Here is a 26280-nt window from a genome sequence, read left to right on the forward strand (position 1 = left end):
GGAGAAATCATTCTACACACTTGAAAGTTTAATAAACAAAAATTTCTTTAATAACAGCATGCATCCAGTGGTGGCTAATGCTGAAAGAGGAGCCAGATGAGGATAGACTTTGCAGTCCTCATATGCTGTCATCCTCAAATCTTTTTTAGGTTCAGATCCCAGGCTATACATTGAACAGTTTAAGTAAGGACAGGAGAACGCATGCCTAGCCACTTAGGCAGATGGAGATTTACAGAGCAAGTCTATCTTTTATATCATGCATTATGATCTATTATCTTTAAATGTAAAAGATACATTTAAAAGATGTATCAATACCACAATCCTCACATATCACTGTTTGTCACGGCATAGGTGTGTGGGTTCATGTGGATCCATGGAAAGAACACTCAGAGGTATCTTAAGAATGAATTTGGCCTTACATGGCTGCAGGGAGGGTCCAGCCTCGAAGGACTGAAGCACTTTTCCTTCACCTTGGGCATTTTTGTTTTCTCTCAATTTATAGTTTAGTCAGTTAATTTCCAGACCTTCAAAGCAAACTGATCCTTTGCTCCCAAAGATAAAATGCCAAGTGCAAATTCCTTGATTTCTCAGGTATCATGGTTTTCCTGGTTTCCTGAACCAAGTTTTGCATAGGCCTTTGATCCTTGGGACTCTTTGATCCTTGACTCTCAGACAAGATTCACATAGGGCAAAAAGAGAAACAAAAGGTTTAAGAGAAACAAAAGGTGTTGGTTAAACAAAGGATGAATTAGGGCCAGGTGCTACTCTCTGGAACTAGGCCAGGTGTAGCTCAGCAGGAAAGCAGCCACACTCACATGTACAAAGGACATAGAACACAAATACAAAAAACAAAACAAAAAAGGGAAAGTTACCAATAGAACACAAATACAAAAAACAAAACAAAAAAGGGAAAGTTACCAATCCACACTGTGGATGCCGTTCTTAAGTGAACAGCTAATCCGAGCTATTCTAACCTCAGAATCAGGCTTCTTTTGCCCCTGAGCAAGCTAGCTCAGAAGAAAGTCACAGCTGCTTCTATGCAAGACCAGAAAGAGTTTATTTTAACTAGTCCTGACTGCTGTCTGTCTCAAGGCTGTGATATTACTGTACAGGATTCCATTTTTAAGTCTTATTTTATGTATATGGATGTTTGCCTGCGTGTGTCTGTGTGCAGCTCCTGCAGAGACCAGAAGAGGGAATCAAATCCCTTAGAACTGGAGTTACAGGAGATTGCTGGCTATCATGGTTTCTGACAATGTAACCTATGTCCTCTGCAATAACACTCAGTGCTCTTAATTGCTGAGCTATCTCTCAAGCCATATTGTTATTTAAAATTTATTTGTGTTTATTTTAATTAAATATATTACATCACTTTCCCTTTTCTTGTCCTTTCTCTATCCTATCCCAAATTCCTCTCTTTTAATTTCTTCCTTGTTAAGTATGTGTGAAAAGGTATGTGCAAATATATGAATAAGACCTGCTGGGTCCATGTCTGTTGGTTGTGTGTTATGATTTCAAGACTGTGTTGGATACACAGATCAGGAGTTCATCCCTGCCTGAGGCTAATTCACCCACTTGCAGGAGAATTTTATTCTTTATTGAGCAACATGAGTGTAGCTGAAGTTTTCCTGTGTCCTGCCTGGTCTGCAGTCAGGACAAATCTCTCTCACCCACCAGTCCCACAGCTGCTCAGACCCAAGTAAACACACACAGGCTTATTAATTAAAACTCCTTGGCCATTAGCTCAGGCTTCCTACTGACTAGCTCTTACACTTAAACTCAGTCCATTTCTGTTAATCTATAGGTTGCCATGTGTTCCATGGCTTTACCTGTCTGCCATTATATGCTGCTCCCTGGATGGTGGGCTGGTGTTTCCTGACTTAGCCTTCCTCTTCCCAGAATTCTCCTTATGTGCTTATCCTGCCTATACTTCTTGCCTGGCTACTGACCAATCAGTGTTTTATTAAACCAGTGTACAAAAGCATTATCCCACAGCACATGAGTCTGACCCCAAAGTGACCTAGGCTGCCTTGGACAGGAAACATTTTCAAGAATAGAAAACTTGGGGTGATAAATACCTCAGCTAACACTTGCTGGTGCCATGGCCCTGAAGTTCTAGAGCTGCAGGGAAGACTGTGTCCTGAGCCAATCACAGTCTCCCTAGGTTCTTTGTGCCTCCCACCTTAACCCATTGATCATTCTCATCTTGGATGACTTTGAAATCCTGAAATCTCTACCTCTCCTTTCTAAGTATCATGGTTACAGGCATGTGCCACCATACCTGATTTAGGTGGCTTCAATTTCATCTAGTGAGTCATTAGAATGATGGGATGAGGAAGATGAGCAGTTACACTTAAGTATATTCAAAACCCACTGATTTCTATGTGCCTGAGTTTCACCATTTGTAGTATAATGACAGTACTCTGCCCTAGTCCCTTGATGAATTATAATAGATTCAAAGATAAATAAAAACAATATTGCTCATAGTTGGAATACAGTGGACTTTAAGGAAGGAGGGCTGCATTTGATGGGAGCCTTCTTCTAATATTGGAGTTAGGCCAGAACTTGTGTCCTGGCTACCCTAACCAGCCTGGCTCAGCCACTCACTCTTATTAAGCCAATTAAAAAAAAAAACAAGTTACACTAGGTGGTGGTGGTACACTGGAGAGGCAGAGACAGATGGCTCTCTGTAAATTCAAGGCCAATCTGGTCTACAGAGCTAGTGTCAGGAAAGCCAAGGCTAAACAAAGAAACCCTGTCTCAAAACAACAACAACAACAAAATACAAAAAACAAAAACAGAAAACCAAGTTAGTTGTTTGTGATGTGTCCACCTATAATTCAGGTACACTGGAGACAAGGTAGGCAAACCTTTCTGACATTCTAGAAGACCCTAGGCTACATAGTGAGTTCCAGGCCAGCCACAGATTCATACTGAGATTATTCTTTAAAATAAAAGAGAAAAATATAAAAGAAAAAAGAGCAAATTATTAATACAAATTATAAACATGACATTTTTTCAGTGTGACTAATTTGGAACAGCGACGAAGATATAAGGTGATGAACAGGTTTAGATAAAAAGTAAGAGATGTGGACAATTAAGTAATATAACTAAATCATATGGTGAAATTTTTCCCCATCTTTAAAATCTTCCCTCATCCTCAGGTCATTTATCTCTTGCAAGGTGATCAGATAATGAGTAAATGTTTCTTCAGTAGAGACATTTCATCTTGAGGAGTTAGTCTTTTCCCACAATGAAATTCCCAGGAAAATTGGAATTTCATGGTGTCTACTGTTTCACTAGTTGTTAGCCAAAGGCAGGTACCAGGGATTGGTGGGGTGGAGACCAGGAGCTTTAAGATCCCAGTGGGTATTGCAAAGTAGAGGCTGTAGGGTATTGCCACTGACAGCTACATGAGTTGCCAAAAAAAAAAAAAAAAAAAAAAGCAAAGTAGAAGACCTGGAGGGGGCTGACCCACCACAAGTAAGGGGATACAGAGTACAGTGCATGTCAGCTTAGGTACACCTCAAGCACTGCTCTATGGCACTTGATCCTCGGTTTTCACACCCAAAACCCCCTCCCTATTAATTACTCCAAACCCCTAGGTCTTTGCAAATGCTTGATTGCCTTAGCCTTCGAGTAACTTCTGTTTAAATCTCAGGATCTCTTGACAACCTGGATGTCATCTGGAGTCGCCACCATTCAGAGCTGCCAACTGAAGGCTTTGCAGGCATCAGGGAAGCAGAATATGATCCCATTCGGACAAGTCAATCTTCATGCCTGCAAGTTCCTTTTCTCTCCTTACAGGAGGTATAAACTCAAGCAGGAGTACACCTGACATATGCCCCTTTGGGCCCCATCACTGCCTACTTACCACGTTAGAGATAAACCAAGTCTTGTGGCTTTGGTTATATGGTCAGCCACCTTTTAAAGACTTCTACTGTCAGCTTCTCTCCTGATTATTTTTTGTACTTTCCCCTCATTTTGTGGAGATTTGGGCTTGGAAAAATCTCCTTTAACTACCAACTGTAAGTTAGTTTCTGATACTATCAATCTTATATTTCTTCTGGGTCATCAGGGCTGAAGTACAGATGAACTTATATCAGCCATTCACACCTTACTACTATTAATAACATGTTCATGGGGCTGAATAGAAGGCTTAGCACCTAAGAAGACTGGCCACTCACTCACTGGGCTTGACTTTGATATCCAGCAACCACAAGACAGCTCACAACCTCCAGTCACAAGAGAGCAGACACTGTCTTCTGGTCTCTACTGGTGCCTGGAATGCACTTGATACACTCACTGGCAAAACTTATAGACCTAATTTAAAATCTTTCTTAAAATAGCATACACATGAAGATAACCTTTTTCACAATATGTAATCACATATATATCTGTCTTTTCACCACTTCCATATCTGATGCCCTAGAAGGTCAGAAAAATGTACCAGATCTCCAGGACCTAGAAATACAGGTAGTTCTAACCAATCTGATGTGGGTACTAGGAACCAAACATGAGTATCCAGGAGCACAGTACTACTTATTCAACTTTCCAAGTCCCAAATATGTCATTATAATGCAGAAGATGAAGATGTCCCACCACTCCTTCTGTCTCCTATGACTTGAAACTTCTGAGTCTCTTCTAGATGGTTGTCAAAGGATTCAATGGACTTCTGGCCCTCTGTGAATGGACTCTCCATATTGCTCTTTATTTTCAATGTTATCACAGTTCTCTTCATGTGAGTAAAGATAACAAAAAGGTTTTGTCAAAACAAGTCAGAGTCCAGCCAGATTATATTAGGAAAAGTTCCATAATTTGAGATATGCATTTTCTTTTTGGAGTTTTTTTGAAACAAGATATGTCCACATAGCAATGGCTGCTCTGGAACTCACTATGCAGACCAAGCTGGCCTCAAACTCACAGGAATTGGCCCAACACAGCCTCCCAAGTGCTGAGATGACAGGCATGCACCTCTAAGTCCAGCTCATATGTTTCTTAAATAATCTGTCATTGAATCAGAGAATGAAAAGATAAAATAAGATTTAAAAAGAAACCATCATTACTTTGATGAAAAGTAATACTTCTTGAAATATGTTCTATAATAATTTAAACTGGCAAATCATTTCATATGTTCTCAATAATTGAGTTATTTTCTTTGCTTTGTTAATTTCATCCATTTAAAAAATATTTGAACTGTATTTGTGTGTATACACCATGATGTATATGTAGCACTGAGAAAACAACTTACAGGTGTTTATTATCTATTTCCCCTATGTGAGTTTTAGTGATGAAATCCAAGGAGTCATTTGGCAGCAAGTGACCTCTATGACACTTATTTAGGTTTAAAATTTATTTATAGGTATGCTAATGTAGGAGTGTACATATGCCACAGCCCAAGTGTAGAAAAAAGAGAAAAATTTGTAGGAGTAATATGGGTCACCCAGAGCTAGAACTCAGGTCATCAGGTTTAGCAGCAACCAACTTTACTGGCTAAGGCAATTCCTTGGCATTCAATTGAGATTTTGAGAAAGTGTTATAAACAAATATTTAGTCCTCAGAATAAACAAATTAAAAAATATGAATGGTAGTATAAATTATTTTCATATGTAAAGGGGATTTATTTTTTCAAATTGTCCTGTGTTCCTCTATCCTTGTATGAAATTATGTTTACAATCTGAAAAGAAGACAACAGTTTATTGATGTAATATTTCTACTAATGTTATTTGAGCATCAGTGAGAAAACTAAGTGCAAAATCTCTGTGATATGCAAGGCTGGAAACCTGACCTTCATCACCATATAAAGAAGACCAAAAGTAGACCCCACAAAGCTGTCTTCTTGTCTCCACATATCTGTCATGGCCTACAAATTCATAATCACATTACACACATACATAAATGTTTGTTACAAAATAAATCTTAGTGCCATTACATTATATGACATCTCTAGACAATTCCCTTAGAAAGAAGTACTTCAAGATGAATTGTGAAATGGTTAACTAATGGGGACAGGAAGAAGTATGGAATGTTAAATATATATGTATATATATTATTTATGAGAGGCAGAATTATGTCATGAGATACACAGTTGATTGCTGATTATCTCACTTTATTACATCTCTACCAGATAAATAAAAATACTGCTCTGAATATACACGAGTTATTTAATGTTTCTTTTATTCTCTTCTATAAACATTTTAACATTAACAATGTTAAATTGCATTGACAAATCAGCAAATATTGAGACTACATCACCTACTCTTGGACTTGTACTCAGAAGGTTAACACATAAGGATCATGAGTTCAAATGTATTCCTGAATAATTACTGACATCCAAGGAACACTGAATAACAAACAACAAAATTTCAAGGGAATTTGTGAAAATATGAAAAACAAAACCAGGAACAACAACCTACGACCATTTCACAGACATCCTTTCCTTGACAATATGTTCACATACTGCCTGATATTTAAATAAACAATGATTACTTACATGATGGGCATTCCATTCTATACATTGCAGCAGAAAACTACCTATCACTAAGTAAGAGCACAATAGAAGAACAACAAAAACCACATGAGAAATATAAGGACCAAAAAATAAATGTCATTAACCATACATATAACACACTTTAGTATCTACATCAAATGTTTCAAAGTAGAAACCACAATACATTGATCACCACTATCAGTCTTGATTAAACATGATAAGTAATTTACTTCCTTCAAGGATATGATGAAAATGAAACAAGATTTTTTTCTTGGACTTAAAGACAACTGTGATGTCTAAAGTCTTTACCAAATCATTTACATGAATAGGGATTTTCTCTTGTATGAGTTCTTCCCTATTTCTTGACTTCAAAATGATGTAAATAGGCTTTAAAATATTTATAGGACTAGATATATGGCTGAGCAGTTAAGAAAAATTCATTTCCAGGACCAAGGTTTGGTATTTGAAAACTTTCTGTAATTCCTGCTATAAGATGATCCAAGGGTCTAACCTTCTTGGGAACCAGCATACACATGCACATACAAATACACACTGATATCATGCAATTAAAATGAAAACAAATCTTTAAACAAACAAGTTTTCACTCATGAAAGGTTGTCTCTTGTAAGCATTAATTCCTGTAAGACAGGTGTTGAGGCATCTAAAGGCTTACTTGCAGATGTTTTCTTTATCATGAGTTGGTTCATATAACAGAAAGCAAGTGTGTAGTCTTGAAGTCAGAGAAACCAATCCTTCTCAGTTGGTGGCATCATTTAGGAAGATTTAAGAAATACTGCACTGCTGGAAGAAATATGTCACTGGGGGTAGTGCTCTGAGAATTTATATCCATGCATCATTTCTGTTTCCACTCTGCTTCATGCTGCAGATTAGGGATCTGAGTTCTTAGCCTCTTGCTTTAGCTGCCATGTCCGACACTTGTTGCCATGCCACTTTCATGGACATCCTGTACACCTCTAGAACCAAGGGCCAAATTAAACTCATTTATAAGTTGACATAGACATTATATTACAAAAACAGAAAAGGCACTAATACACATCCATAAAGTTTTACATCTGAATTAGTTATTTCATGTAATTGAAGAAGTATGAAATCTAAAAGGGTTGCCTTACTGTTTAAATTCAAAGGGCTTTTGTTCACATGAGTTTGTAGGTACAAACAAAACAAAGACAGATATAATGCTTGAACATATTGTTGACACTGTCAATTTTTCGTCTCCAGAATAAATACTCTTGTGCAACTGAATGTAAGTGTTTTGGCTAACATCTTACCAAATACTTTATAATAAGGAGCTCTTCAGTATTAGTTTTTTAGGCACTCAAAGGCTACTGTAATATGCAAAGTCTTTAACAGATTGATTGCACACAAAGTTTTATTCATGTATAAAGTGCAAAACTTTACCACACTGACTACTTTTATACAGTTTCTCTGCAGTATGATTTTTTCTCATGATTTCGAAGACTACTGATACATGCAAAGGTTTTATCACACTGATTGCATTCATAGGGTTTCTCTCCAGTATGTGTTCTTTTATGCCTTTGAAGATGACTATGACATACAAAGGCTTTACCACATTGATTACATTCATAGGGTTTCTCTCCAGTATGTATTCTTTCATGACTTTGAAGATGACTATGACGTCCAAAGGCTTTACCACAGTGATTACATTCATAGGGTTTCTCTCCAGTATGTGTTCTTTCATGCCTTTGAAGAGTACTAAGATGTGCAAAGGCATTACCACAGTGATTACATTCATAGGATTTCTCTCCAGTGTGTGTTTGTCTATGTATTCGAAGACTACTGTGATATGCAAAGACTTTACCACATTGATTACATTCATAGGGTTTTTCTCCAGTATGTGTTCTTTTATGCATTTGAAGATGATTGTGATGCTTAAAGGCTTTACCACACTGATTACATTCATAAGGTTTCTCTCCAGTATGTGTTCTTTTATGCACTTGAAGATGACTATGATGTGTAAAGGCTTTACCACACTGATTGCATTCATAGGGTTTCTCTCCAGTATGTGTTCTTTTATGTATTCGGAGACTACTGTGGCAAGCAAAGGCTTTACCACACTGATTACATTCATAGGGTTTCTCTCCAGTATGTGTTCTTTTATGCATTTGAACACTACTGGGACGGGTAAATGTTTTACCACATTGATTACATTCATAGGGTTTCTCTCCAGTATGTGTTCTTTTATGGATTTCAAGATGACTAAGACGTGCAAAGGCTTTACCACATTGATTACATTCATAAGGTTTCTCTCCAGTATGTGTTCTGTTATGTATTTGTAGATTACTAAGACGTGCAAAGGCTTTACCACATTCATCACATTCATAGGGTTTCTCTCCAGTATGTATTCTTTTATGTACTCGGAGATTACTGTCACATGCAAAGGCTTTACCACACTGATTACATTCATAGGGTTTCTCTCCAGTGTGAGTTCTTTTATGGACTTGGAGACTACTCTTGTGTGCAAAGGCTTTACCACATTGATTACATTCACAGGGTTTCTCTCCAGTATGTGTTCTTCCATGCCTTGGAAGATGACTATGATATGCAAAAGCTTTAACACATTGACTATATTTAGAAGATTTCTCTTGCGTATGACTTCTTTCATGCCTGCAAGGAAAGATAATTGGCACATGTAAAAGCTTTACCACATTCATTACCCTTTTGAATCTTTATATCTGAATGAGTCAATTTTACAATTAATTGTAAAATTACAATTGGTCTAATTGTAAAGAGGAAAGACCTTAAGCTTTTGTCACTGTATTTATACTCATGTTGTTCCCCTTCATTAAGGGTTTTTTTTGTATCTTTGAAGATACCTGTATGATTAAAAACCTTTATTACATGGTTCACACTTATAGAATCTTTTTCTTATATGAAAATTTTCACACACTTGAAGAGAACTTGAAGAACTCAGATTTACCATGACTATTGCATTCATAAATTTTCCTATATTGTGAGTCATACTATATTTGTTAAGTGAACTAGGACAAAGAGAAGTATTTACATGTTCCTAGTACTCATAGGGCTTTTAGCAATGTGAGTTTGTTAATGTATTAACAATGAAACTTGAAAGCCAATTACTTATGTACTTGAATAAAATTTAACAAGTTTACTCAATGTGGGGACTACTACATACCTTCTAATTGTTCTGAGAAAGAAAGAGGTTACATCTTTCCATATCACTATGCTCATATGGCTTATATACAGAGTGACAAATGATATATCTACTAAGAGAAGAATAACAAACAAAAGGTTTTCCCATCGAATTCACATACTTTTACTTTTTGCTCCTCATAGACATATGGAATAGGGATTGAGGTTTCTCCACAATAACTGCCCCTTGACGTTTGACTCTAACTCCCTCTTTCACTAAACTTAGCAAAGTCACAAGTATAACAGTAACAGTAGCTTTACTATGGACTATTTGCTTATTAGAGGGTTTTGGACACTAATTATCACCTCTTTAATGTATATACATTTTGTAATATGAGCACTATAAAAATAAATGGATTGGCAGGTCTACAGCATAGTTCTAATGAGGATATGATTCAAATGGTGATATCTGTTAAGACATTGTTATTGTTTCCCTGTCTTCTTTCTTTAAAGAATGCTTTGAAAATGAAATTCACTTCATGATAACTGAAGTATACAGTTTTGTGAGAACTTAATATTCATCAATGCACATTAAGCTGTGCTTATTTAAACTGCTGCTTTTCTTTAAAACTTCCAGCACACATTACAATTTCTTCAGAGGCACATTTATATCAGCTTGCACATGAAAATTACCTTTCATGTCTTCTAGAACTTTGATAAGTTTCTTCAGTATTATGGTCTTCCCAACTGTATCCTAAAATAGATTACCAGAAAATATATGGTATATTATTGAAAATTGTGCAAAATTTAAGTTACTATCTTCAGTGAACCTTAGAACCATGCCTGATTTGCTAACCTTGTTCTTCCTCTTTCTCAATCAAATTACAGAAGAGCATCAATAACCAAAGAACAGTTGTCCCTCTATTTGAAAACATGAAGGAAAATTCAGTCTTACCTATAATAGTGAGGTTCCTGTAGGTCTCCAGCATCACATCTTTGTAGAGATTCTTCTGGGAAAGATTCAGCAATGTCCACTCTTCTCGAGTGAAGTTGACATGCACATCTTCATAGGTCACTGCATTCTAAAATATCCCATACATATGTACAACAGAAAACATGATACTGAAAGCATTGTAAATGTATACTTCTTTGACAATATAGACATAGACATATAATTCTGGTGCTATGCACACTTACTCCATCATACAGACATTATAATGTAGTCACCAAGTCACTTTAGAAGGAAACCAAATAGGAGGTTCACTTTTTATTGATTCCCCAGGGTCCAAGGGGGCTTTGCTATGTCCAGCATGGGATATCAGGGGGAAAAAAAAACTACATACACTATGTTCTTATGGCTGTTAACTTTATTCCTCTAAGACAAAATTACATCAATTCAGCTATAGTTCCACCAGGCATTCAAGGCAGGAATAACTCTAGACATAACAAGCTCTATATCTACTTTACTTCTCTGGGATGAAATCCTGTCTCCATAACTGCAGTTCTGTCTAGCTCCCTAGTTCATAGTCCAGCTAATGACTAACTCCTATGCTTTCAGCCTCATCTTCGTTCTCTGTATCCTCTTTCTCCATCTCTGCTACTCTCTACTCCTGGGCACATGGTTCCCTGCCTCCTCAGGAATATTGTTTTATCTCTCACCTTGATATGTAAAAACCTCTTTTGTTCTCAGTCAAAATGCTCTGGAGAATCACTAGGCCTCCTCAAGGTGAGGGGATGGTCTGAGCTTCATTAGCACAGGAAACAAAGCTATGTGCCTCTTAACAGCTTGTCTCCTAAGCTCAGCAGGGCAGTTAGTAACTTAGTAGGTACAGCAGATCTGGGGAGCTGAATTGTTTACCATTTGGTCTGGACAAGCAAGGATTTCATAGCAGAAGACAGCTGGAATATTAAAGGCTGGGTAACAACAAATATTCATAATAAATGGGTTTGCCTTTTGACAGACCCTTGGCTGGTCAAAGTTCAACTTTAATACACAGCTGAATCTCTACGATGTATTCTTACGGCCCGCAAGAACTTCTGCAATTTCTGAACTGTTTGAATGGGATATCACTTTGCAAGAAACATGCCTATTAACGAACATAGACAAGTTAACAGATCAACAGGACAGAGTACACATCAGAAAAATTGTATGAACAATTACTAACTACAAAAAAGAAAAATAAGATTTGAAAACTGGGTGTATTGGCAAGTGCCTTTAATCCCAGCACTCAGAAGGCAGAGGGAGGTATATCTGCTTCAAAACTGAATGCCAGCCAAGAGTATGCAGTCAGTTCCAGGACAGCCAAAAGTATACATTAAGACCCTGTCTCCTGTGCAAAAATCAATTAAACAAAAAAGATAGAAAGAACTCAGAGGTTTTCATTGAAGTTCCTACAAAGAGGTATGCATTCATTTCAATTTTATATTAATCTTGCAGAAACCTGAAGTGTCCCAGTTTAAAATGTAAAATCAATAAGATCCTACTATGTAGCTGGAGAGTTTCTCTCCAGCTCCCAAAAAGTCCCACCAGTCCCAGAGCCCACTTATAAAATAAACACACAGACTCTTACATTATTTAAACTGCTTGGCCATTAGCTCAGGCCTATCATTGTCTAGCTCTTACTCTTATATTTAGCCCATTTCTATTAATCTATACTTTGCTACATGGCTCGTGGTTTATCGGTACCTTACATCTTCCTTGTCCTGGCAGTGGCTCTCACAGTCTCTCCCTTCCTTTCCTGTTTCCTCAATTCTCCTCTCTGTTAGTCCCGCCTATACTTCCTGTCTTGCTATTGGCCAATCAGTGTTTATTTATACAGAGCGATATCCACAGCACTTCCCCTTTTCTTCTTTTTCAAAAAGGAAGGTTTTAACTTTAACATAGTAAAATTACATATAACAAAACAGTTATTGAGCAAGAATTACAGTTACAATATTAAAGAAGATATCTTATCTATCTTATAATTGTGAGTTTAAGGTTTTATATCTAACTTATCTTTTATCATAACTAAGGAAAACTGTAACTATGTAGCTTCAACTACATCAAAGACCTCAGAAGGATATAATATTACCTGAGAAACAGGAGGATGCAAGCAACTCTCAGGAGTCTTGCAGGGTAGACAGAGACAGCTGGCAGCCTGGACAGTCACCTCATGTTCCTTTGTAAAGTTGGGGCATCTGTCTTCAGCTCACAGGGCTAGAGTGTCTTGGTCATTTTTCTCAGTGTCATGTAGAATGTCTGGCAGTTTTCTCTGCAAAGCAGGAACCTGAAAGACCATTTTGTCAAGCAAAGTTCAGTGGTCACCTTTCTATGGGTCCTGTATGTCCAGTTGATCAAGCAGTGCAGGCAAGAACAGTTTTTTGTCCAAATGGCTATTTTTGCCAAGGTGAAGATAAACTCCATATGGAGTGTCTTCAATGCCCATCCTCCTCTCTGAAGTAAATCCGGTGTTGTCAGGAGCAGACATGTCTCATTGTCCAGAAAGTCTAAATTTTTAAAAATATTTTAAATGCCATATTCTGTAGGTCTTTGAAGTATTTGAAGATTACTTATCTATCTGAAATATATATATGTATACCAAGAAGACTTAACTAACATGGCTATAGGTATGATTATCATAGATGACTAATTATTAATCTATTTAATTATCCATTTTAATCTAAATGAGTTACATAAACATAATACCTCAAACGAGAATAGAAATATATATATACAGTATAACAAAATTAAGTTTAACCTTGTATCAAGAAACTAAAATCTATATCAATGTAAAACATTTTTAAAATAAACTAAAATCTATACCAAATGTAAAACATTTTAAACAAGTTGTTGTTCTTTTAATAGTAGGTTCTTTAATCTACCCTTTTATTCTATCATATCTATATCCTATATATCTATATCATATTCCCTTTTCTTTAGAAAGAGATTGAATTTATAATCAACCTGTTTTAAATAAAAATATTGGTTTTTCTCTGTCCCACACCAGAGGGCTCTTCTGATATGGGACAAAATAATCTTTTATCCTTTTATTTTAGGAATATGTTTGGGTTTAGAGAAGGAATGAGCCAATTCCATCTCCAAAGCCAGCATGGTATATTTGGGAATTTGGGCATAGCTTCTCTTACTACTTCCTGCTGGAGGTGGATGCTATATCTTATGGGGACACAAAGAAAATTTTAAAATTATGGAGTAGTCCGTAAGGGTGTATCGTCTGAGCCAGTTGCCTTGAAACAGTTCTGGATGTTGGATCATCTGGGCCATGATGTCATCAGAGACCTTTCAGGTGGTCTTGGCTGGTCAATTCTGATGTATCTTAATCTGGAACAAATCCATAGCCTCTGGCCTTCTGTGGAAACAAAAGAAGAGCATCCTTTCCAAAGCAACATATCCTTACATCCAAATTTTGAAGTTAAAGTACCTTTAAAGTATACATTTTGGCATAACTCAACAGCTTTTACAATCAAATGTTTTTCTTTAGTTACGAATATCAAAGACAACATAACCCAGATTCTCTGTGTGATAGCCATCTTTACATGGCTTATTACCTTTACTGTTTCTTTAAACCCTTTATTTTTAAAAACTATTTGTTTATATAACTGTATATATTCCTTTTTCTCTCTCTTTCAAGCCTACATACATTTTTACATACATTGTAAACTATTCCATCTGAACCAGTCTTATTGTGAACCTATTGCTTTAAACTGCAGCATACTAAGACTGAAACGGCGCTGTGGCTGCTGGCTCTGCCCACTTCAGCTTCCCAACATGGCAGTGGTACATTTTCCACTAGCTCTGGCAGCCATCAACTCTCAGAGATAGTGGGTCTATGCTTCTATCAAAGCAGCATGTAGCCCAGAAACCTCTTTGTTTTGTACTAGCAAAGGCTAAATCCACTACGCAGCTTAATGTGCCACTTGCAGAGGCCTCATTCCCACCATACTGCAGGTCCAGCGTGCACACCAGGAACCCGCCATAGTAGATAGTAGCTCAAACATGCAGGCTGCCGCTAACTTGAAAGAGACAACTAGAAACTTTTTTTTAGCTCCGTTTCAGTATCTTTTTACTCAGGTTCTAGGTGGAAACTCTTGCCAACATGTTGGGTGCCATTTGTAGCTGGAGAAATTCTCTCCAGCTCCCAAAAAGTCCCACCAGTCCCAGAGCCCACTTATAAAATAAACACACAGACTCTTACATTATTTAAACTGCTTGGCCATTAGCTCAGGCCTGTCATTGTCTAGCTCTTACTCTTACATCTAGCCCATTTCTATTAATCTATACTTTGCCACATGGCTCGTGGTTTATCGGTACCTTACATCTTCCTTGTCCTGGCGGTGGCTCCCACAGTCACTCCCTTCCCTTCCTGTTTCCTCAATTCTCCTCTCTGTTAGTCCCACCTATACTTCCTGTCTGGCTATTGGCCAATCAGTGTTTATTTATACAGAGCGATATCCACAGCACTACTAAAAAGCACTCCATGTTGAAACAGTTACAAATGGACAGATGAAAACATCAGCGGTATAAATGTTGATCATAAATAATCAAGACAGGGCAGGAGAAATGGCTTGGTACTAAAGAACTCTTCCTGGTCTTGCATATAGGTGGGCTCAATTGCCAGTACTTACATGGGGGATCACAACTATCCATTATTCCAAGTTTAGGGTTTCTGATACTGGCTTTTTACCACCGTGAAGATCAGGTACCCATGTGGTGTACATCCATGCATACAGGTAAAAGACTCATGTTCATTCAAACGAATTCAAAATAAGCCAGTAGGTAAAAAGAATGTCACACACCTGGAATCCAGTGGCTCAGATGGCGTAGGCAGTATTAATGTCATGAATACTGCCATCCTGGGAAAGAGAATGATACCCTCTGCCAAGTTTAAAAATTCAAGATGTGGGTGAAGCTCAACACAATAGCATATCCTTGACATGTATACAAACTTACATTCCAGGCCCATCACTCAATAATATAAAAACAAAACAAACCAGCAATCTTGGCCCAACTTTAATCCCAGAACTTGGGAGCCAGAGGCAGGGGGATCTCTGAATTTGGGGCTAACCGGGTGTACAGAGCTACTCTCAGGACAACCAGGGCTACAAGTCAAATCTTGTCTTCAAAAACAAATAAACAAATTAAACAGCAGGCTAGCAAACTGGCCTAGCACTGAATAGAAATTGCTTCTACTGTATCTTATGTGATTTAGAAATAGAGTCTATAATGGTGATGAAGGTATGACAGCACAAGAAGGAAGCTGGCTTATTAGTCTCAACCACAACACAGTAGACACAAAGAACAGCAAATAGGCTGAGGCTATAGACACTAATACCCATCTCCAATGAGGAATTTCATCCAGAAAGGCTGTTCTACTAAAGGTTTCACAAGCAACCCATAGAAAGCCACCAAGGAGAGACACATGATCAAATACATCATCCTATCTGGGAGGTTTTTCATTTCATCAAATACATTCTGACCAAGGTAACTACAGGCTCATGATCATCCATAAAAAAATGCATTTAGTCATTTCAATGGTCCTCAGAGTCTGCAACAGCCTTTACATTGTTCAAATGTCCAAAATTTCTTCTGACACTCAAGACAATTTCTTGATTGTGACATCTAGTAAAATTAGAAAACAAGTTACATCTCTCCAACATACACAGAGAATGGGGAGTGAAGAATACCTATTTGTATTCCAAAAGAAATGAATGGGGATATACTGAAGAAAGATCAGACAAAGGCAAGACTGAAGCACAGCAGGACAAACATCAAATTCTGTAGCTCTGTCTCAGACACCCTGGGGCTTCAGTTTCAAAAGGCTTAGATGTAGCTAGAGTTTTCCTGCCTGGCCCACAGTCAGGACAAATCTCTCTCACCTGCCAGTCCCACAGCCGCTCAGACCCAACCAAGTGAACACACAGAGACTTATATTGCTTACAAACTGTATGGCCATAACAGGCTTCTTGCTAACTGTTCTTATATCTTAAATTAACCCATTTCTATTAATCTATAAGTTGCTATGTGGCTTGTGGCTTATCAGTATCTTAACATCTGCTTGTCATGGCGGCAGCTCACAGCACCTCTCCGCCTCAGCCTTCTTGTTCCCAGAATTCTCTTCTCTGCTTGTTCCACCTATACTTCCTGCCTGGCTACTGGCCAATCAGTGTTTTATTTATTAACCAATCAGAGCAACACATTTAACATACAGAACACCCCACAGCACTTCCCCTTTTCTTTTTTTTTAAAAAGGTTTTAACTTTCACATAGTAAAATTACAGATAACAAAACAATTATCAAGCAGAATTACAGTTACAATGTATAGTCTATTTATAATAACTAGTCTATTTGTACTTGGCAAAATTAAAGAAGATAACCTATCTATCTTATATTTGTGAGTCTAAGGTATCATATCTAACTTATCTTTTATCATAACTAAGGAAAATTATAACTAGTCTTCAACTTCATCAAAGACCTCAGAAAGATATAATATTACCTGAGAAATGGGAGAAGTATGCAAGCAACTTTTGAGAGTCTTGTGAGAGTAGACAGAGACAGCTGGCAGCCTGGACAGTCATCCAAATTTCTTTTGTAAAGTTGGGGCATCTGTCTTCAGCCCACAGGACCAGAATCTCTCAGTCATTTCTCTCTGTGTCCTGTAGAATGTCTGGCAGTTTCCTCTGTGAAGCAGGAATCTGAAGGACCATTTCACCAAGCAAAGTTCAGTGGTCATCTTCCCATGGGTCCTGTATGTCCAGTTGATCAAGCAGTCCAGGCAAGAACAGTTTCTTGTCCAAATGGCTATTTTTGCCAAGGTGAAGATAAACTCCATATGGAGTATCTTCGATGCCCATCCTCCTCTCTGAAGTAAATCTGGTGCTGCCAGGAGCAGACATGTCTCACTATCCAGAAAGTCTAAATTTTTAAAAATATTTTAAATGCCATATTCTGTAGGTCTTTGAAGTATTTGAAGATTACCTATCTATCTGAAATATATCTATGTATACCTAGAAAACTAACATCGCTACAAGTTTGACTATCATAGAGGACTAATTATTAATCTGTATTTCTTAATTATCCATTACAAACTAAATGAGTTACATAAACATAATACCTCAAACGAGAGTAGAAGTATATATACAGTATAACAAAATTAACTTCAAACTTGTATCAATAAACTAAAATCCATAGCAATGTAAAACATTTTAAACAAGTTGCTCTTTAAAAGTAAGTTCATTAATCTACCCTTTCATCCTATTATATCTATATCATATCCCCTTTTCTTCTTTAGAAAGAGATTGCATTTATAATCAACCTGTTTTAAATAAAAATATTAGTTTTTCTCTGTCTCACACCAGAGAGCTCTTCTGATTTGGGACACAAGAATCTCTTAATCTTTTCTTTTAGCAATATGCCTGGGTTTAGAGAAGGAGTGAGCCAATTTCATCTCCAAAGCCAGCTTGGTGTATTTGGGAATTTGAATGTAGCTTCTCTTACTATTTCCTGCTGGAGGGGGATGCTGTATCTTATGGAGACACAAAGAAAAATTTAAAATTATGGAGTAGTCTGTAAGGGTGTATTGTCTGAGCCAGTTGCCTTGAAACAGTTCTGGATGTTGGATCATTTGGGCCATGGTGTCATCAGAGACCTTTCAGGGGGTCTTGAATGGTCAAACCTGATGTATCTTAATCTGGAACAAATCCATAACCTCTTGCTTTCTGTGGAAACAAAAGCAGAGCCTGCTTTCCAAAGCAACAAAGTGAAGATATCTTTAAAATATACATATTGGCTTAACTCAACAGCTTTTACATTCAATTTTTTTTCTGAAGTTAAAAATCCCAAAGATAACACAATCCAGACTCTATCCATCTTTATGTGACCTATTTTTTCATACTACCTTTACTGTCTCTTTAAAGACTTTATTTTTAAGAACTATCTATTTGTTTATATAACTTTATATATTCCTTTTTCCCTCTCTTTCAAGCCTACGTACATTTATACACACATTGTAAAGTATTTAAAGTCTTGTTCCATCTGAATCTGTCTTATTGTGAATCTACTGCTTTAAACTGCAGCATTTTAAAACTGAAAAGGCCACTGTGGCTGCTGGCTCTGCCGATCTCAGCTTCCCAATATGGCGGTGGTACAGTTTACTACCAAGTAAACACACAGAGACTTATATTGCTTACAAACTGTATGGCTATGACAGGCTTCTTGCTAACTGTTCTTATATCTTAAATTAACCCATTTCTATTAATCTATAAGTTGTCATGTAGCTTGTGGCTTACCAGTATCTTAACATCTGCTTGTCATGGCGGCAGCTCACAGCATCTCCCGCCTCAGCCTTCCTGTTCCCAGAATTCTTTTCTCTGCTTGTCCCACCTATACTTTCTGCCTGGCTACTGGCCAATCAGTGTTTTATTTATTAACCAATCAGAGCAACACATTTAACATACAGAACATCCCACAGCACTAGATAGCCCTATTCCTGCAACTTCTCATACATCTCTCTCTCTTTGGTTACATCTACTCCATATGTGTACCTAGCTCTCCATGGCAGATATATCATAGCTTAGGTATCTTGACATCTTGTGGTCTCAAAATGCAACCCAGGCTTCATCCTCACACCTTCATGCAATGAACTCTGTTTCCTCACTGAGTTTGTGACTCTGCTAAACACAGATGCCTGCAACAATGCTGAAATGAAACCACAGACTAAAAATTCATGACCTAAAATTTAGATTCTTTCTTCTTTCCAGGACCGGCACATCATGGGTGATTGTGCAAAGTCTGACTTCTTAATTGGGATAGACACTAACACACTTGGATGACAGGTGCAGCAGATTTTACATTGAGTTGCTCCTGGGACTAGGAACCACTTTGCTTACTCCTTCCATAAACTGAAGGTTTGGCTACACAGAGTCTTACCCTTAGGACACCTTGCGAAGCTTTGATTCCAGAGCAAGGGCCTTCTATAGAGTGGTGATAAACTCCTTAAAAATTCCTGCCTGTTTCAGCACTTGACTGTCATCTGAAACTACCTTCTCATTTTCATTTATTTCTGTCCCACTCGATTTTTTTCCACTGTAGACCTGAATCATCAGTAGTAACCATCCAACAGATTTTGATACTCCTTTTAAGAAATTAACCCATTATTTTTTAATTCTACCTTATTAAATTGCCAGGTCATAGGCAGAATAAAATGACTTTTGAGCCAAAAAATCACGCAAATGACCTCTAGCTTAATTTTTTTTTGAAATCTATTTCTGACTGAAACCCTATGACCTGAACCTCCACTGTCTGCCATGACTCTCAACATTCTCATCTTCCTGATCCTACAAAAAAAGTCAATTAAGTTCTATGTACAACTTTCTATGGCTTTTGCCACCTAATTTTCTGATATCTCCCACGTTCCTCCAAAAGACAACACTCCCAGGTTCTACCTAGCAACAAAATCACTTTTAGTGTCCCATTTTTTGTTCTAACTTGCTTTTACGTTGCTGTCCTTCAATCCTCTAACTAAAAGCATTTCAGGCAATGAATGGGTTTACTTGGGTGATCATATCAAAACATACTCCATCATTTTGGGAGTGTAGGATAGAAACTCAAGCCAATAACTGAAGATTAAGCCCATGGGAAAACATAGTTTCCTGGATTTCTCTCTTGCCTAGTCACTGTCTCATGCTCATATAGTTATCTTATCCAGCCCAGGCCCACTTTCTTAGAGATATTGCCACCTTCAGTAGAGAAGCCTTCCCACATCAATCATCAATCAACACAATCTCTCACAGACATACTATTTTATGGCTATTACCAACAAAGCTGCTATGAACATAGTTGAGCAACTGCCCTTGTGGTAGGATGGAGGTGCATCTTTTGTGTATATGCCCAAGAGTGGTGGTATAGCTGGGTTTTAAGGTAGATTGACCTCCAAATATCTGAGGACTACATACTGATTTCCACAGTAGCTCTACAAGTGTGTACCTGCATCAGCAATGAACAACTAACAATGAACAATGAACTCCACCCAGGGAGCAGCATGTAAAGGCAACAGGTAAAGCCACAGAACATGTGGCAACATATAGATTAATAGAAATGGGCTGAGTTTAAGTGTAAGAGCTAGTTAGTGGTAGGCCTGAGCTAATGGCCGAGCAGTTTAATTAGTTCCAGTTGGTCCACATTCTTGCCAGCATTAGATGTCACTTGTGTTACTGATCTTAACCATTCTGATAGGTGTAAGATGAAATCTCAAAATAGTTTTCATTTGAATTTCCCTGATGGCTAAGGATACTGAACATTTCTTCAAGTGTTTCTCACCCATTTTAGATTCCTATTTTGAGAATTCTGTTTAGATGTGTACTCCATTTTGATTGGATTATTTGGTTTGTTATCTAGTTTCTTGAGCTCTTTATTATCTTGAGTGAGGGAACCCAGAAACACATAGATAAACATGGCATGTACCAACTTATAAGTGGATATTAACTGTTCAGTAAAGGTTAACCATAGTACAATCCAAAGATGCAGAAAGGCTAAGTAACAAGGATGGCTCTAGGAGAGATACATGGCTCTCCTTGGGAAGTAGAAATAGAATAGCTTTTGTGGGTGCATGGGAGGTGGTTGGGGATGGGAGCAGGAAGTACTAGGTGAATAAGGAAGAGATAGAGGGTGAGAATACAGGGATAGATGACTGGAATAGTGGAGCTTTTAGCAAGGGATGTGGAAACTTAAGTGCAGTGCACACTTCCTGGAACAGTATGGAAAAATAGGGGGGGGGGGAAAGCTAAGAATAATAACAGAAGGAAAGAATTCCCAAGTCAATGGCCTAGAAAATATTTTCAAAGAGTCAATCAAAAACTTTTCCAATTTAAAGAAGGACACCCAGAGAACAAAGCCCACAAAATCAACTATGCAGGGCTCATGGAGGCTCACAGAGATTAAAACAACAACCACAGAGCCTGCAAGGGTCTTTGCTAGGTCCTCTGCATATACATTATGTTTGTGTAGCATGGTGTTTTTGTGAGACTCTTAAAAGTGGAAAGGGGTGTCTCCGACTCTTTTATCTGCTGTTGGGATCCTTTTCCTCCTAGTGGGTTGCCTAGTCCAGGCTTGATATTGGGTTTGTGCCTATTCTTATTGTAACTTGTTATGCCATGCTTAGTTGATATTCCTGGGATATTTGCTGTATTTTGAAGGGAAAAAGAGGAGTGGATCTGGGAGCAAGGAGGAGACTGAAGTGTGCTGTGTATATCACTCTGTATAAATGCTGATTGGCCAGTAGCCAGGCAGGAAGTATAGTTGGGACAAGCAGAGAAGAGAATTCTGGGAACAGGAAGGCTGAGTCAGGAGACACCAGCCTGCTGCCCAGGGAGCAGCATGTGAAGGCAACAGGTAAAGCCATGGAACATGTGGCGACATATAGATTAATAGAAATGGGCTGAGTTTAAGTATAAGAGCTAGTTAGTGGTAGGCCTGAGCTAATGGCTGAGCAGTTTAATTAATATAAGCTTCTGAGTGATTATTTTATAAGTGGTTGTGGGGTCTGTGGGGCTAGGCAGGACTGGAGAAAACTTCAGCTACAGAAGTGGAGGGGGAGAAGACTGTAGTCAGGATGTATTGTATGAGAGAAAAATAAGTAAAACAAAAAGAGGAATGTGGACACAGTGAGGGAAGACTGAACCAAGGCAAGACTAAAACTTAGCAGGGCAAACACCAAATTCTGTAGCTGTGTCTCAGACACATGGGGCTTCATTCTTAAAGGTCTTAGATATCTCTACCCTGCAAATTTTCATACATGTCTCTCCTTTGCTATTTTCACTCCCTGTATGCAGTTCTCCATGGCAGATGTCTCATAGCTTGAGTATCTCAACATCCTATAGTTTCAAAATACAACACAGGCTTCATCTTTAGAGAATCATGCAATGAACTATTGCAGTCTTCTTAACGGATTTCTGACTCTGCCAAACTTGAACAGGTCCCAGCAGAGGATGTAAGGAATTGGCAAGGGAAGAAGGCCATGGTGGTAGTCAGAATCTTGCAGTCTGACTGACTAGCAGCCAGAATGCTTCTTTATTTATACAGAATGTAGTAGCAGGAATAAGTTCATGTTGTTCCAAATCATAGATAATATTTTTGTTTTGGGGCATGTGTTTCCCTTCCTCTTGCTTATCTTTTAGTCATCTTTAATAAACTATGATAGAACAGAATTAACATTTCCAATCATTTTCCCTTAAGTTTTGACATCATTGATAATGTTTTCATTTTTACTCATTAACCCATAACCCAGTAAGAATCTAAAGGAATATGACAGCCTGTTCTCAGGCTGGTAGCACTAGTTGCTTCAAGGTTGCTAGGCCAAAACAAAATCTTCAAGCCAGCCTGAGCATACTGCCATGTCTCGAGTAGTGTATTATTAACTCTTAATTGTCCGAGTGCCCACGAAAATTCCTCAGGCCAAAGCATATGAAATTACTATTCAAATTCTGGCATAATACAATGTTTAAATTTTATATAGTTATAGAATTTGTTTATATGTCTAATCCTGGCATTCTGTTGTTCTTTGGTCATATGTCATCACAGTGACCTTCATGTACTAACTTTTCTAAGAAAGGGAGGTCCTGAAATCTCATTCTTTTATCATATATCCCATCTATCCACTCCATTCTTTGCTCACCAATATAAGTTTCTGTGTAAGGCAGAGGTAACTTCAGCTAATCTCACTTTGTTGCTGTATATGCCACATAGTTGCCTGAGTGTATAGTGAGAAGAGGCTTGCAATTTGAACTGTGGCCAACTCCTCTAGCCCACTGAATGTTGTTGACCTTTTCAAGTTTATTTTCTTTTCAATATCTTGTTCCTGAGTAAGTACAGGGACAGATGTTTAAATATCTCATAGCCTCCTAAAGAGACCTCTGGCTTCTTTATGTGTCACAACCTGCAAGGCATAAGGAAGACCTTCAAGTGATAAGGATATCTCCCTGAATGTGGGAAGGGTAGTATGCTCAGGACTTTCCTGGGAAAGCCTAGAAGCAATAGTCCTGGGAGAAGGCATAAATGATTCATAAAAAATTTTCCATCAATCCAATATTCCCAAATTGTACAAATATTAAAAGTCTCCCAAGTATGCAACAGATAGAGATGAAAACCAAAGGTGGCACAGTGGCCATCATGTGGCTCAGCTTTGCTAGATCTCTTTCAAGTAGTTGTGCTGGCCTTATGATTTTTGCCATTCCCATCAGATATGGCTGTGCCATAAGTGCAACAGTGCTGAACTGAAACCATAGAGTAAGAATCCATGACCTTTAAATTTTGCAATTTTCTTGTTTCCAAAACCAGTACAACATTGATAAGCCCCCAAATTTGCCTTCTAAGTTGTGATGGACCCTGCCATGCTTGGACCAGAATTGCAGTAGGTTCTATGTGAAGTTGCTTCCTGGGACTAGGAATCACTTTGCCTATTCCTACCATAAAGGTTTAGATGGATAGAGTCCTACCCTTGGGGTACCTTCTTACACTTCCAATGCAAAGCAAGGACCTTCTCTTCAATAATGCTAAACACCTTGAAATTTTCTACCTCTGTTTCACCACAGGACTGCCATCTAAAACTACCTAGGGCTGTTTTTATCTACAAAACAGATATTTCTGCAGAGATGACTGGCCACACTGGTGGAAGCCCATGAACTGTAGACTAGTGGCTATGGAGCCCCCATGGGACTGGATATGGAAGATGGTTGTTTGGCTCGAACTATTTGGGGGGCACCCGGACAGGGGGATCGGGATCCATCCCTGATGCATGGGCAGGCTTTTGGGAGCCCAACGCAGGTGGTGTGACACCTTATGTAGCCTTGGTGCAGTGGAGAGGGGCTTGGACCTGCCTAGGCTCAGTGTGCTGGGCTCTGCTGACTCCCCATGGGAGACCTTGATTTGGGGGATGTGGAAATGTGGGGTGGATTGGGAGGGAGGGCTGGGGGGGTGGGAGGAGGGAGGAGTTGGGATTTGTGGGTGGTATGTAGAGTGAGAAGATAGTTTCTTAATAAATAAAAATGAAAAAAATAAAAGAAATGATAAAAGGTAGACTTTTGAATCTACTCAGAAAAGAAAAAAGAAATATGGATATGATAAGATAAAAAGATAGATTATTGAATCTATTTTTTAAAAGGAACCACTTGTTTTACATAGGATAAGTAATGAAATTTTTTTGTCTGAATTTGTCAAATGTTAATGGACTGGTCATTGTTAATCTGTCAAATGTTAATGGACTACACATTGTCAATATAATTCTTGACTGTATATTGTATATACTTATTGTATATACTTTTTCTTATATTAGTTATAACCTTTTAAAATTTTAAACAAAAAAGGGGAAATGTGGTTGATATATTGTGCACCCCAATAAACTTATCTGGGATCAGAGAACAGAACAGCCACTAGATAGACATAGAAGCCAGGCATGGTGACACACACTTTTAATCCCAGCACTTGAGATCTCATGTCTTGCTTGGGAAAGACACGTGCCTTTAATCCCAGGAAGTGATGGCAGGAAGCAGAAAGGTATATAAGGCATGAGGACCAGGAACTAGAGGTCTCTTTAGGCTTTTAGGAGCAGTTCAGCTAAGATCTATTTGGGTGAGGATTCAGAGGCTTCTAGTCTGAAGATTCGTGGAAACAGGATTGGCTGAGAAGTTGGCAAGGTGAGGTTAGCTATCTGCTTCTTTGATCTTTCAGCATTCACCCCAATATCTGGCTCCCATGTTTTTTATGTAATAAGACCCTTTAGAAATTCATCTACCTACAATTTTCAGTAAGTGATTAGAGTAATTTAAGACTATTTGGTATTGCTATGTTTTCTGGGTATTTGCTTCTTCTGTGTACATTTTCTCTTAACTAATTAAATCAAAATTTCCCTCTTCCCCCCCTGGTTTTAATGTTGTACTGGTTAGATTTAACTATAAAAAAGGCAGTAGGTGTGAGGATGGCAGTGGTGTGTGACTTGAAATGGCAACTACTCAGTGGAAACCTTGCTTATTCTTCAATTGCAGTTAGAATGAGTGGAAGGTTTCTTTTTCTCTTCCCTTTTTTTTTTTTCGGTTTTGCGAGACAGGGTTTCTCTGTGTAGTTTTGGTGCCTGTCCTGGATCTTACTCTGTAGACCAGGCTGGCTTCGAATTCTTGAACTCACAGAGATCAGCCTGGCTTTGCTTCCCAAGTGCTGGGATTAAAGTCATGTGCCACCACCGCCTGAATGGTCTCTTAATCATAGCAAAAATTTAGCAGTTTGAATCCTCTGGAGAGGGTGAACTTTTGTTTTATCAAGTAAAAACTATGGAATTTGCTAACATCTCTGGTAACTGATCCACTTTTAACTATAGTATTCTCTATTGTCTCTGTCAGAACATTGCTTAATATGTCAAATTCAAATCCAGAAATTTTTCTAAGGAACTCCTCAAAAGAAATATGAGGCTGATTTTTCTCCTTAATTTCTTCTGTAGGCTCTTCAAGTTTATGTGTTTATAAATAACACTTGCAGAGAAATATTTTATATTGGAAATATCTTTGCCAAGGAGTCAGTTAAGTAGCAAGCTATATTGCAAATCTTAGTAACACATTTTTCTCAGTAAACATTGAGCAAAGGCCCAATTATTCTGTCCTCAAATTTATTTATTGTATTT

The 26280-nt window shown here is 38.0% G+C and overlaps 1 protein-coding gene across 2 annotated transcripts; it reads right to left on the reverse strand.

The window, feature by feature from the left end:
- Nucleotides 1–7051: 7051 nt before the first annotated feature.
- LOC131926274 (zinc finger protein 431-like) lies at nucleotides 7052–13271 on the reverse strand. 2 transcript variants are annotated; one of them, XM_059281605.1, is made up of 4 exons: nucleotides 12694–13271; nucleotides 10578–10704; nucleotides 10316–10376; nucleotides 7052–9136 (listed from the first exon to the last, which is right to left on the reverse strand). In XM_059281605.1, exons 2-4 carry the CDS (start codon nucleotides 10609–10611, stop codon nucleotides 7924–7926), a joined length of 1308 nt encoding a protein of 435 aa, XP_059137588.1. In that variant the 5' UTR covers nucleotides 10612–10704; nucleotides 12694–13271; the 3' UTR covers nucleotides 7052–7923. The 2 variants fall into 2 exon arrangements, with proteins under 2 accessions (XP_059137588.1, XP_059137589.1); XM_059281606.1 differs by lacking the exon at nucleotides 12694–13271 and having other exon boundaries at nucleotides 10578–10975.
- Between the last annotated feature and the right edge of the window lie 13009 nt (nucleotides 13272–26280).

The sequence above is a fragment of the Peromyscus eremicus genome, chromosome 16_21 (genome assembly GCF_949786415.1).
Source record: "Peromyscus eremicus chromosome 16_21, PerEre_H2_v1, whole genome shotgun sequence".
Taxonomy (NCBI): Eukaryota; Metazoa; Chordata; class Mammalia; order Rodentia; family Cricetidae; genus Peromyscus; species Peromyscus eremicus.

What these genes read in the sequence shown, in the direction of transcription:
- LOC131926274 (XM_059281605.1), bottom strand. Translation starts at nt 10,611, where the DNA reads ATGCTGGAGACCTACAGGAACCTCACTATTATAG. An exon ending in CAGGAACCTCACTATTATAG is followed by an intron (nt 10,377 to 10,577) that starts GTAAGACTGAAT and finishes AATCTATTTTAG; the next exon opens with GATACAGTTGGGAAGACCAT. An exon ending in AGTTCTAGAAGACATGAAAG is followed by an intron (nt 9,137 to 10,315) that starts GTAATTTTCATG and finishes CTTTCCTTGCAG; the next exon opens with GCATGAAAGAAGTCATACGC.